Here is a 13,498-nt window from a genome sequence, read left to right as displayed (position 1 = left end):
CGTGGTTTCTGTTCCCATCCCTAACTGGGAACAGTAAACCTTATGCAAAGCTGCCACCTGGTGATCAGAGCCTGTAACTCCAAGCTAGGGGGAAAGGGTTGTTGAAAAGAGAGAATTGTTATGGGTGGGAACTACAAATTGGCAGCTGGTGAAAACCAGCTTTAAAACTACGTAGTGTGTTTGTCCAGAACTAAATATGGATTGTAGGGATGTTGTTGTTTTTACAGGAACCTGGAGGTGGTATGTTCAGATGATACACACACCCCACTATTGCCACTATTCACAGGATTTGGAATGGGATACAAGAAACTGTGTCTTTATCGTACCACCTTCAACTCTGTGAGGATAGAACTGTACATCATGAGGCAATGCATTGTAATGCTAATGGAAAGTAGAACCATCTACAAGAAAGAATCCTAGATAGGGAGTGCTTCACATGGGCGTAGGCAGGGGGGGCAGGAGGGGGCAATTGCCCCCCTAGAAGCAGGGCCACTGGCCAGCCTGCCCCACTGCCCGCCCGGTGCCGTCTCCCTTCTCCCTGGCTGGCTGTGGGGCGGGCGGCGGGAAAGTCCCTGGCTGGCTGTGGGGCGGGCAAAGCGTTTGGCTGGCTTTCCCTCCCTCCGCCCCACAGCCAGCAAGGGAGAAGGGAGACGTCCCTTCTAGCCGGCTGGCTGTGGGGCGGGCGGAGGGAAAGCCAGGCAACCGCTTTGCGCGGCTCTGGGGCTTTCCCTCCACCTGCCCCAGCGATTGCAGAGGGGGAGGAGGGGATCGGAGCAGCCCGATTTCGGGCTGATCCTGGCTCCCCCTCGTCCCTTCCGATCGTGGAGGGGGAGGAGGGAGTCGGAGCAGCCCGATTTCGGGCTGATCCTGGCTTCCCCTCGTCCCTTCCTATCGCGGAGGGGGAGGAGGGAGTCGGAGCAGCCCGATTTCGGGCTGATCCTGGCTCCCCCTTGTCCCTTCCAATCGTGGAGGGGGAGGAGGGAGTCGGAGCAGCCCGATTTCGGGCTGATCCTGGCTCCCCCTCGTCCCTTCCGATCGGGGAGGGGGAGGAGGGAGTCGGAGCAGCCCGATTTCGGGCTGATCCTGGCTCCCCCTCGTCCCTTCCGATCGGGGAGGGGGAGGAGGGAGTCGGAGCAGCCCGATTTCGGGCTGATCCTGGCTCCCCCTCGTCCCTTCCGATCGTGGAGGGGGAGGAGGGAGTCGGAGCAGCCTGATTTCGGGCTGATCCTGGCTCCCCCTCGTCCCTTCCTATCGCGGAGGGGGAGGAGGGAGTCGGAGCAGCCCGATTTCGGGCTGCTCCGATGTGGCCCTGCCCCCGCCCTTGGCCCCGCCCCTTGCTCCCCGCCCCTTGCCCCCCCTGATTTTCATCCTGGCTACGCCCCTGGTGCTTCAGCCTTCAAACATGTGCTAGTTCTCCCTTGAAAATGACAGTACCTATTTAATCTAGCCACACCCTCCAAGTTGGGCTCCAAGGTGGCCTGTGTAGCAAATGGGGGCCTTGTATCACATATATTAAACCAGAAATTATTGGGCAAAATGAGTCTTAAGGTGTTGTGAATTTACTCATGCAACATTACTATTTTAATGAATGAATGGAAACAAATGGAAGGAGCGTAAGCTCTATGCAATACTGGGGAAGTTACTGATGGATATCTAAAATAAGCAGGATTTAAAATATCAGATTCTGAAATGGCAAAAAAACATTTCTAGGAAGAAGAATGCCACATTTCAGGATAGTTGTGCCCATTTTTCGTACAGGAGAAATCAGTACGACTTATTTTTGAGCATACTGCATGGTTAGGATTGTGTTATAGATTATTTTCTTAATTTATATTTTGTTGCTTTTCATAAAAACACAAAATAATACTTAACTCCCAACAATGAACGTAAGTGCCAGAGGAAATCACACTTGTAGAAATCAGGAGTTAAACTTTTTCATAGCAGGAGCGATGAAAAGTAGAAATGTATTGGAATAGCTAATTCTGAAGCCTGAGTTCTGCTATCTTGTCTATAAACAATGCAGTTTTACAAGATGCAGCCATGTCACATCCCCCTTTAATAGGAAACTCCTAGCATGAAAAAGTTTACTAGTCCATGGAGGTGGCTTTTCCGCACCCCTTCTAAAATTAGTTATCTTCCCTGCCCTACCCCCACAAAAAATGGGGAAAAGAAGAAAATCGAAGAGTTATCACACAAACCATGCATAATTCTATTGCGATAAAAATGTGCTGTATCTTACCATGATGGCCCTTTCATAATGTTCATTGTCTTTATCAATATCTATTGGATATCCATTGAGAAGCCAAATAAAAGTAAGGTCTAAAGATCGATCGTGTTCGGCGAGACACTGCATGGTAGCATTCCATCCAACTGTGACATCAACATTGGTTGGTGCTAAAACAATCTTTGTAGCCGCTGTTTAGGAGGGAAAGTACAACATTTGCACATCAACAAAACAGTAGAAGTGCAACTAAACTTCTGTATCTGAATTATTCTCACCATGACAACTGTAGTCCATTTCCAGACCTATTACATCCTGTTTCTGCTGAGGCCTCTCAATTGTAATGAAAAAAACACATTCGGTGTTTTAGTAATGTTTTGGGCCTTGTTTAATTGGCAGTAAGACACACTGAGTTCTGTAAAACTTACTCCTGTGCAAATGTGCACGGGACTGCAGTCTTAAGATATAGATTTAGATATATACTACTATAATAATATGTATACAACCCTGCATACAATAGACAAATATTATTATAGGAATAGCACTAGAACAAAGAGGGATTGGAAACAGAGAGATGGTCTTTTGCCTATGACTTCAACAGAATTCAGAGTGAGTGTGGTGTAATCATAAACATTTTAGTCCAGGATCTACATGACTAGGGCTCAAATCTCCATTCAGCCATGATGCTCACTGGGTGACCATGGTCCACTCACTAGCCCAACCTACCTCATAAGGCTGTTGTGGGGATAAAATAAGGGCTAGGTATGCTACCTGGGACAAAGTTGGAATCAAAATATAATAAAAAGATGTAATCCATGTCAAATTCAGTATGTGCGCCAGAGCTTAATTTACAGTTCATGCAGTAAATTATGCCAATGTTGTCATGACCCATAACTTAAGGACCTTGCAGTGCATGGCAGAGGTCTCTGGTGAGGTTCAGGCTGCTTTCTTGTGGAGAGAACCTCTCAGTGCCTTATTTGGGGACCTCTTGGTCAAAGGACACAACCCTGCCAGTTCTGACTCAGAACATAAATCTTTATCTCCCCAACCTCACAGACTTCAAAGACTGCAAATTAAGGTAGATACTCTAGTGAACCTACATGTCTTGTGAGCCTACATGAAGTCTGAGTTTGCTCTAGCTCCCTGCAGAGACAAGAGCTTCTTCTAGCTACCTTAGGAGGAGAATGTTTCAGGCAACGGGGACCCCCTTGGAGCTATCCAAGGTTCTGTTCTTATCTGCCTTTTGCACTGACCTGACTTGCCTTCACTAGACATTGCCTGCTTGAGGCTCACAGGGAAAGCTCTCAAATGTTGCTTTGTTGCAGGTGGAGGTGGGGTAGAGGGAGAGCATGTCTGCCACTCAATCTGCAACAAAAGTATCAGCTCAACTGCAATTTGTGTGAATTGTGTCATTTTTAATTGTGGCACCAATACTGTACAAATCACCTTTTAGAGATGTTTGATTGCTATTTTGCTCAATACATTATAAATTATACTAAAGAAATGTATTCTAAATGATTCTAAATTGACTTAGAAGTATTTATGTTGAACTGGTTTGAATAAGACTCAAGGGCAGGCAGTAGTACACTAGCATTATAAAGTTTTTTGCTCTGCTTCCATTGTGTCTTCTGATTTTACTAGTTGACGGGCGATAAACAACAGTTACCTGTGGTCAAAAGCGTGGTAGTACTATTAGCTTTTCCTTTGTTATTTTCTACAAAACAGGTATAGTTGCCTGCATCAGCTGCTGTGACATTAATAATTTCCAGACTTCCATCGTACCAAATCCGTACCCTATTGAAAGGGAAATCGTTAGGAAACATATAAGAAGAAACTATGGCTTTGTTTAATTGATCACATATTGGATTTCTTTTTTTAACTAGACCTAAATTAGATTCTTACAATATATAACAACATCACATATAAAGTAAAATGGTCTGCCCTATACCAGAAGTTGGAGTTTAGGCAATACATTCAAAATAGCATCCAAATAATGCAATAAGTTCCTATCCCAGACAACCATTTGTATGGAAAGTGATGCATAGCTTGTGTTAACCAATAAGTTTCCATCATGTGAGACTTGACTTAATATGAATGAATCTTGTACCAGTGAGCAGCTACTTTGCTCTTCCTTTTGCATGAGCCACTGAACAAGCCAGGAAATCTTCCACTAACTAATGTTTCCCATTTTGTATGAAGCAGAAGCTATGGTTTGAAGTTGGCTTAATATTCTGGCTTGTTCCAAAGCTGTGTGGATGTTTCCTGGTTTGGATGAACCAGAAAGCTTCACTCAGTGGGAAAATTTCTGACTTGTTCATTGGTTAAAGTGAAGGGAGGAGTTAACCACAGTTTGCCATGGTGAACATTAATCCACATAACATATCTGGTCAACATTAACTATGGCCAGTTTAAACTTCAACTTCAGAAATCATAGTTTTAAGCTAAACATAGTTAATACTAACCATAGTTGGTCAGTTCAGATAATATGACAAGCTTCAGCTAACCAAAAGATGAAGCAAAAGATTATGTGCAGAAGGACAGGAGTCCAACAGGAGGCTGAGCATTAGGAAGAAGACAACCCACTTGGAGGTGTCCTCCCTTGAGAAATGACTTTGAACTCCATCGTTATCTTATGGAGTTGAAAATGGAAATGCTGTAAAACCATTTGTAAAACAAATGAATTTCTCTGAGGCTTACACAAGAGCCCCTTTCATGTGTTACTCATGTGAGAGAGCTCCATGCAATTTAAAAGGAGGAGAGTTACAGCACTGGCCCAACCCAATATCATGCCTGTCCTCCTGGCTCCACCCCTGACCACCGCACATTGCGTATCTGGGGAGCTGTCTGTATCTATGGACCCCAAGACCTTTGTTTATTGTGCAAAGGTCATGGGGTGTGGAGGAAGGAGGATGGGTACAGCTGTACTTCCCTTTAATTGCACGGAGTACCTTCATATGACAGAGGATAATGTGACTCACCAGGCTAAACAGAGTCTTTCATTCTATCCTGCTGGTGCTTCATCCCACCCCCCTTTTTAGCTGCAGACAAGCAGCAATGCAGCTTGCCAAACTCCTGGTTGGTCTTTGTAACTGGCTGCATTTGAAATAGTGGATTTACGAGTTGTGCTGGCTGTGCTAACCAAATAATACTGACCGGGTTGAATTTCTAATAATTTCTGTTCCTCTACTCCATATGAGTTTTGGCCTAGGAGCTGCTCTAGGCTTACATTCAATTATAGCTTGACCTCCTTTAGCAGCCAAGACCTCTCTCTTCATGGGGCTGAATTCAAAGGTTGGGGCTAAAACTGCAGAAAAAACACACAAATATAAATACTTTTAGAAATTATGCTCTTATTTCGGATACTACCAGTGCAATACTACAATATCTACCTAGAAGATAGTTCCAATAAGATCAATGTGACTTAATCCCAGATGTATGATTGGTGTCTAAATATGATGTTTTGCAGAATTAAGAAGATCTCATCTACCAAGTCTGTCAGCTGATTAAAGATGAGTTCAATCATCTACCTTTTTACCAGATAATCAACTCATGAATCAATTAAATGTAAACGTATTGCATATGAGCAAATTCTCAGTATAGGTTTCTTTTTCTTTTTCATATATCAAAGGCAATATGAATTCAATAAACCAAAACTAGTACTCGGTGGTGGATAGCAATGTAGTCTATTTTTTAAAAAAACCTTTCCATCCTTATTATTGTAACACACCAGAACTAAGCTATACTTATTTTAACTCACAGCTGTGCAGACTCAGTGATTAATAAACTAGAGCTTTGTTTGGCTACTCTAACCAATGAAGCTGAAGAAAGCTTCACACCTGCATTTACAGCTATTTAAATTTTATTTCATTCCTTGACAAAATTACCAGGATTACCTACATAACAACAACACAAATACTTAAAATATAAATAAATTCAAACATGTAACAACAATAAAATGTAAACTCACACATTATCTGTTTTATTTACTAGAAATGGTTTCAAATGACACAGAACATGATGTTTTCACTAACCGAGAACTTTCAGCTCAGCATTTGAATAAATCATTCCATGTATATTTTCTGCTACACATTGATACATGCCCTCATCTTCTTTCTTCAGGCTAGAAAATCTCAAGTCTCCTTTCCAATACTGAAAATGAAGGACACAATAAAGATATTAATAGGCACAAGGCAGCAGTGATGATTAAAAACTGCCTAAACTCATTTCTCTTCAAAATAGGAATTGAAAATAAAACTGCCTATATAAAATGCTACTATGCAAAACTATGGTGCTACTCCACTTGGAATGCCATCTACAGTTCTGGTCATCACATTAAAAAAAGAAGAAAAAGATATTGTAGATCTGGAAAAGGTTGAGAAAGAGGGAGTGCTTCCCCCATAAGGAAAGGTTACAATATTTGGAGGATAGTGTTGTATAAAATGAGGCATGGTGTAAAGAAAGTGGAGAAAGAGAAGTTCTTCTCCTTCAGCAATAATACTAGAACTGGGTACCATTCAATGAACTTGAATGCTGGACTATGGAATTTGCTCCCAGAAGGTGTAGTCTACCAACTTGGAGGCTCTAAAAGAGGCATTAGGCAAAGATAATACTATTGGTGGCTATTAGCCATGGTGGTTATGTGATTCTATGATTCTGATGTTGAAAGCAGTATGCCTCTGAATACTAATTGGTGAGGATCACATGGGAAAAGTTTTATTGCACTCAGGTGCCGCTTCTGGGCTTCCCTACGGCATCTGTCTGGCCAATGTGAGAACAGGATGCAGAAGTACATGAAACTTTGGCCTGACCCAGCAACACTCTTCTTATGTTATTAGTTTCTGATGGTATTGCTAACCAATGCAGCAACAGTCACTGGATAAACAAAGGATACTCTAATTTCTATGCAAAGGGAGTCCATGAGAGCAGTTTGCTGCATGCAAAAGTCCCAATCAGTTTGCGCACATATTAAACGTAGGGCGGATATAATGAACTCTTTCTCCCACTGCGGATATAACTCTTTCAGACAACAGAGCTTTCATGAATTCTGTGTTGGACACACACTGGTAAAAGGTAAAGGTAAAGAACCCCTGGATGGTTAATTCCAGACAATGGGGTTGCAGAGCTCATCTCGCTTTCAGGCCGAGGGAGCCGGCATTTGTCCACAGACAGCTTTCCGGGTCATGTGGCCAACATGACTAAACCACTTCTGGCACAACGGAACACTGTGATGAAGTAGGTGTGTGGTCACCATAGCTTAAATACTTGCAGTCCAAGTGACTGGTATCTATTGGTTAATTATAATAACTTTTGTTATTAAAACATTATTTGAACATTCCTTTTCCTTTGTAAATTTTGCAGTCCACTTTTTCTGTTGGAAATAATGCCCCAAAGGAAATGAAAACAAAGAGAAATTTCAAGTTTTTAAAGAACACTCTAGTAGAAATAATTAAATTTCTATACTGCCCTTCATCCAAAGAAACACAAAAATACATACCATAGTAACAAACAAACAAAAATATCCCCCAGTTTAAAATATTGTTTACTTAGCTAAAGGCCTGGGGAAAGAGAAATGTTTTTGCCTGACACCTAAAGACATGTAATGAAGGCACCAAGCGAGCCTCTCTGGGGGAGAGCATTTCACAAGTGGGGAGCAACCGCAGAAAAGGCTCATTCTCATGTTGTCACCCTCCGGAACCCTCACTGAGAAGGCACACAAAGAAGGACCTCAAATGATTATTTCTGTGTCTAGGCCATATGGGGAGAGGTGATCTTTGAGCATTCAACAAAACATTCTCACAGCAATCAGGATATTTTTATTTCTACTGCTCAAAATCAGGAATTGCATGAAAATGATGTGTTGTAGTCTTTAATTCAATATAGCATTCCAGTATGTAGACTTTTGTTTTTTAAAAAAAGTCTACAAATGTATTTGACACTTTGTAGCATTATTTATCAAAGACCATTCTTGGTTTATTTATGTGCTTTCTACTACCTTGAAAAAAAAAGTCAACATGACTGTGGGCATAACCTAAGCCTACCGGTATTCCATTTTTCAGCCATCGCAGTGTTGGAAGAGGCTTCCCTGCAGCTACACATGGCCAGTGGAATTCACTGCCTATATCTCTCTCTGTATCATTGATGTGCTCCACCCATTCTGGATATGCTGAAAGACAAAGAAAGCACAACCCTTGTACTTCATGCATGTTCAAAACCAGTTGGGGGGTGGGGGGAAGTAGCCAGAATCAAGCTAATTGCAGTTCAAACAAACCACAACTCCCCTCCCCAAGTTTGGAGGTAACTATGAATTGTAGTTTGTTTAAAAGTGCATGATTGCTGTCTTCTCCTGTGACATGGGGGAGGGGAGCATGCACACACACAGAGAGAGAGACACATATGAGAACCAACTCTACCACACACATTCTGGAAACAATTGCATGTTTCTGTACAGGTAAAAAGACCACGCAATTGCAATGCAATTTATGAAGAAGTGTCCCACCTACCTTGAACATAAACTTTTGCTGAATGCTTATCTTTTCCTCTATGATTTTCAGCTTCACATTCATAGGTTCCTTCATCTTCAAACTGAATGTTGTAGATCTTGAGGACTGCACCAGACATGCTTACATCTGCACTGCTTGGCATGGGTTCAAGATACTTATTCCATCTTATCTCTGGAACAGGGCTTTGAGAAGAAGAAAAATGAGCCTATGTGAATAGAGTTTGGGTGCCCTCCCAAGCCTTCTGCCTCTGCTCTCCCTTTCTACTTACAGAACTACTTCTAGTTCTAAGTTCCAAGTGGCTGGTGCCAATCTGCCAAGTGGAAAAATTCCTACCAGGCCCCTTCGACAGGCAACCAACCGAAGTCCATAGCAAGGTCAAGGTGTTGACCACAAGAAGAAAGGGTGGGAGAGGGGGAGATCCGTGGAAGCCAGGAAGCAGAAGGAGGAGCTCCCGGCTGCATGGTTGCTTAAATGCGGCTAGCCACAGCCCCCCCCCCCAGCCAACCGGATTGGCTGGCTGCGGTCGTGGTGCGCACCGGGACTCCCAAGTGATGCGGGGGTTTTGCCATGCCCCCCGCTGAGGGCAGGAAAGTGTGAGGCCTGCACACAACCTCGCCCCTCCCTGAAGAGGAGCGGCTTTGTTGAAATACTGTATTGATTATTTCTCACATAAGGGGAACCTGGAGTTCCCTATTTTGAACAGAACAGCATACAAAAAAGACTGAACTGTACAAGAGCATAGGAATTAAAGTGTGTGAGAGAGGGGGGTGGAGGGGGAGGGAGAGATGGAGGGAGATAGAGAGAGTAAGAAAGGTAATGGTGGCATTGTGGAGTCCAAATCCAAGTGTGGAATTTCAAATCCAAACAGAGGGGCCATTTTTGATTATGTATATTGCCATTTTCACCAAGGGCAGTTTTCACCCCTGGTTTTCAATGAAGTAGGATCTTTGGCCCATATCACACTGAAGATCATGTAGATAAGCACGGCTGCCCACCTGAATCTATGCACAAAGTCACATTGAGTGTGGCAGGGGAAGGGGGAAGTGTCTGAGAAGGGAGCACTTTGGCCTCTCAACTGTCAGGTGCAGACATGAGGATTACATCTGACAGCAGATTAGGGCTGATAACCCAGGCCCAGTTTAGTCCACACAAACTGTGCCCATGTGTGGAACCAACTTCAAGCATACTTACTTTCCGAGTGCAAAACACTCCAGTGTTACATTCTGTCCTAAAAGTGCGTATGTCTCTTTGAAGCTCACTCTGATATCTGGAAGATAGCCTTTTGAACCTAACATGAAGAGAAATGCAAAACTAAAAACCAGTCTGTTGTAATCACAGGCAACCATTTCAAAACATGTTCTACTACATATTTACACCTGAAGTACCAGGATGGTATGAACAGCTAAACTCACTCTGTGTGAGTTTGACCATCTACATGGGATCAATGGTTCCAATGTGTGTGTTTTTTTATTAAAAAAAAGAAGAAGTATAGACATAATTTTTCGACCGAATATGCAATATTTGGTTTACGTAAAAGAAGCATGAAGGAGTCTTGTATAAGCTCTCTGATCAAACTCTTCATTGTGCAAAGCCTTGCTTTGTGGGGTGAAGTTTTTCAGCAAACTCCATACCATATCCCAGTTGTAATGTGCTGCTTAAGAAAACACAACAGTAGTTGCATCTAACAGTGTAATGCCATGAGAACAAATGGCAACGCCTTGAAAGGAACTATACCAAATACATCTGTTTCTGTATTAGTTTCAATTGCACATAGCCAAAAAAATTACTGCACTAAGAATGTAATTGAAAAATAAACAACAGGCAAACTGATGTACCTAATATTCTGGATAAATACTTACGATCTGCTTGAGGAATGAGTGGAATAAAACTGCTGAATACACTCTTAGTGATTGAGTTGCTGGTCACAAAGCAAGAGTAGTTGCCTTTATCTGATGCTTCAACTTTAGCAATGTAGAGATTGCCATTTGTCTGTGAGACATACCGCCGTTTATCCAAAGTAATGAATTCTGGGAAATCATTCAGAACCCAGCGGTAACTCAGATCATCTGGATAGGAAGGGAAAGTTTTTGCTGATATTTACAAAAGGATCAGGTGTGTGCAAATTCTAGAAAGAATTTGTGCAAATACATGAATATAATGAGTTGCCTGACATGAGGTTAAATGGTTCTTATAGTCATTACTATTGAATTTGACTGACCAAAATTCTCCAGCGTATCTGTTAGAGGTCTTGCCATGATTTCCTAATATACTTTTAACCAGAGATGCTACCGGTAGTGAATTGCACCTAGAACCTTAAAAGTGCACTGCCACTGAGCTATGACTTTGCTGTATCTTGCAACATAGGAAGATGCTTTATATATTGAATCAGAAAACTGGCCTGTTTAGCTCAGTATTGGAAGTGGCTTTCTAGAGTTACAGAGAATGGGGTTTCCCAACCTTAGTTGGGAAAACCCAGGGATTGAATAAGGTGCCTTATGAAAGTAAAGCATGTGTTCCGCCACTGAACTTTTTGGCCAAAGTTGTAGAGCTTTGAAAAAAGAAGACTTTTTTGAGCTATAGGGAAAAACAACAAAGCTTTCCCCAGACATTTTGCCAATTTCCACAGCTTCTGACTGCAGTATTCCAGGTCTGTCCAGGAAGTTCCCTATGTAAGGTTTTCAGGGATTTGTTAAAGGATTAAAAAGACAAGAAGCAGTGAGTGTAGGGGGGGGGAACCAACGAGGGCTTCTCAGAACTTGAAAGATGTGTTTGAAGCACTTCATTTCACACCAAAATCTTCTGGGCAGAAAAGTTGTTCTAGCTTAAAAGGGGAAGGAGAAAGTCCTAGTTAGCTAGTGAGCTGGCCTCTAGCTATCTGGGAGCTGGATTATGCAACTTACATCCAATTTTATCAGTTATATTATTTAGCTAATACTTTGGCATCCTGCCTTCAATGCCATTCACCTTGGTAGAGTTCTGAATACACCCTTGCTTATTTCCCTAAATCAGGAGTGGGGATCCTGTGATCCTCGAGATGTTAGGGGTCATTAGGAAAGGGTTTGGAAAACTAAACTGCCAATACCATAGTGTCACTGTACATATCTGTGGCCAGAGCGCACTTATTGTCCTGGTCATATCACAAGCTGCTTATACTTGACAGAGCATCTCATCCATTCTATTGGCCTGACTCTTTCCTGAAAGCAGGACCTGAGCACAACAGCACTCTCCCCACTTGTGATTCCCAACAACTATCACTCGGAGGCATACACTGCACCCAACAGTGGAAATGGCCAGGATCTTGTTTCCTGGCAGATAGTGTCTGTGGCTGCTGGAAATAGTTATTGCAGGCTCCCCTTCTGGATGCTTAGAGGAGAACATTAACCCAGTTGGAAGCTGTAACGCAGTACGACAATCCTGCAGTTCATGTGGCCAAAGCTTTCGTTGGGTGCACAGGGAATAGTGCTAATAGCTTGCCTCTACTCTCCGCCAAATGGCAAGATTGCTGGCTGTCACACCAGGGCCACCCGCTCCACACTTCAACCGCCTACCACTCCTCCCATCCTATTAGTTGAAATATACTTCCACCCAGGCTTTGTGCTAGCTTTATGCTAGGAGATGGCACAGTAAGCGCTCCAATTATGCCTGAAGCATGCTTGCCATTTGTGGGAGTGTAAGCGCAAAAGTTCACCCAGCTTTATGAGCAAAAGCTTTTTAACAGCAACCAGATGCAGCCGCTCTTTAATCTGAAGAGAACCAGCCCCTCTCTAAGGAACTAAAAAAAAAATGTCAAGCAGCGAGGTTGATCTGTGCTTCTCTTACTACAGGCTTTAAGCAGCTTATGTAGCTTATACCGTCATATTCAAAGTTAGGAATTTTGTAATCATATTAGTTTCTATCCTGTTCTTCCAATGAAAGCTGAAAAAAAATATGGATTTAATTACCTGGATAATGAGGTGGGGGGTCACAGAGAAGGACAGCCCCAACGCCTTCTCGCACTTTTACTGCATGCCTCTCTTCAGGTGTAAACGGATATAAATCTATGCAAGACAATGTGCATGTATTATATAATACGCAGCTAAAACTACAGGTATAAACTCACCAAAGATGTGAAGTAGACATTTACAAAATAAGCATATACTCATTGCTAATTTTCCACAATTTTTCCACAAAAAAGAGTATCATGAGTGTACAGTACAAGCCTTTATTCTATCATTCCATTGTGTAACAAAAAAGGGTAGGCATCAATTGTTAAAGGGTTATTATTTTTATCTGTGTTCTATCATAGACAATGGAGACTGAATACAGGTGCAAGGCTACCTATTTGGAATTAGTATTTTCAAATCACTTCAAATCAGGAGTTTTCTTTCGGAACTGTTGGGGCCAAGATCACACATAAACATAAGACAGCTTAGGAAAAAGCAATGAAAGCTTGCATAAAGCTATCTGTCTCAGAAAACCTAAAGTTGTTTGCAAAATGCCAACAACATAGATTACTCGCAAGGCCAGTTGTATGAATAGCATATAAGGCTCCTGGAACTATTAAGACACCATAGGTATCTGCCTAGGGAAGTTCTTATGGAAGTATTGGGACTGTATTGGGACACTCATGCATAGTCATAGAACCAGCAATGATGAGGGGGAAAGTGGGCAAGCAAAATGTAGCTGAAGAATTCATTGGGTCTAGTGTTGGTCTGAGGTACAAGTGGAAAAACAAAGAAGAAGAAGCCCATCAGAACCTGAGTCTCAGAATTCACTGAAAGATCACCTTGGAAACGGC

At 42.4% G+C, this 13,498-nt stretch overlaps 1 protein-coding gene across 7 annotated transcripts in view; it reads right to left on the bottom strand.

Moving 5' to 3' along the window:
- The window catches only part of CNTN1 (contactin 1), a 145,393-nt gene that overhangs the window by 26,205 nt on the left and 105,690 nt on the right, over window positions 1-13,498 (bottom strand). For all 7 annotated transcript variants that reach the window (XM_088652425.1, XM_088652423.1, XM_088652424.1 and 4 more), the window contains 9 exons: window positions 12,663-12,758; window positions 10,581-10,787; window positions 9,913-10,009; window positions 8,722-8,903; window positions 8,260-8,384; window positions 6,253-6,370; window positions 5,375-5,525; window positions 3,888-4,015; window positions 2,240-2,415 (listed from right to left, as the gene is read on the bottom strand). In XM_088652425.1, coding sequence (XP_088508551.1) covers window positions 2,240-2,415; window positions 3,888-4,015; window positions 5,375-5,525; window positions 6,253-6,370; window positions 8,260-8,384; window positions 8,722-8,903; window positions 9,913-10,009; window positions 10,581-10,787; window positions 12,663-12,758 — 1,280 coding nt within the window. The remainder of the gene's footprint in view (window positions 1-2,239; window positions 2,416-3,887; window positions 4,016-5,374; window positions 5,526-6,252; window positions 6,371-8,259; window positions 8,385-8,721; window positions 8,904-9,912; window positions 10,010-10,580; window positions 10,788-12,662; window positions 12,759-13,498) is intronic.

The sequence above is a fragment of the Zootoca vivipara genome, chromosome 9, assembly GCF_965207765.1.
Source record: "Zootoca vivipara chromosome 9, rZooViv2.hap1.1, whole genome shotgun sequence".
NCBI lineage: Eukaryota > Metazoa > Chordata > Lepidosauria > Squamata > Lacertidae > Zootoca > Zootoca vivipara.
Note: the sequence above shows the minus strand (reverse complement) of the source record. Positions and strands in the feature narration are given on the sequence as shown.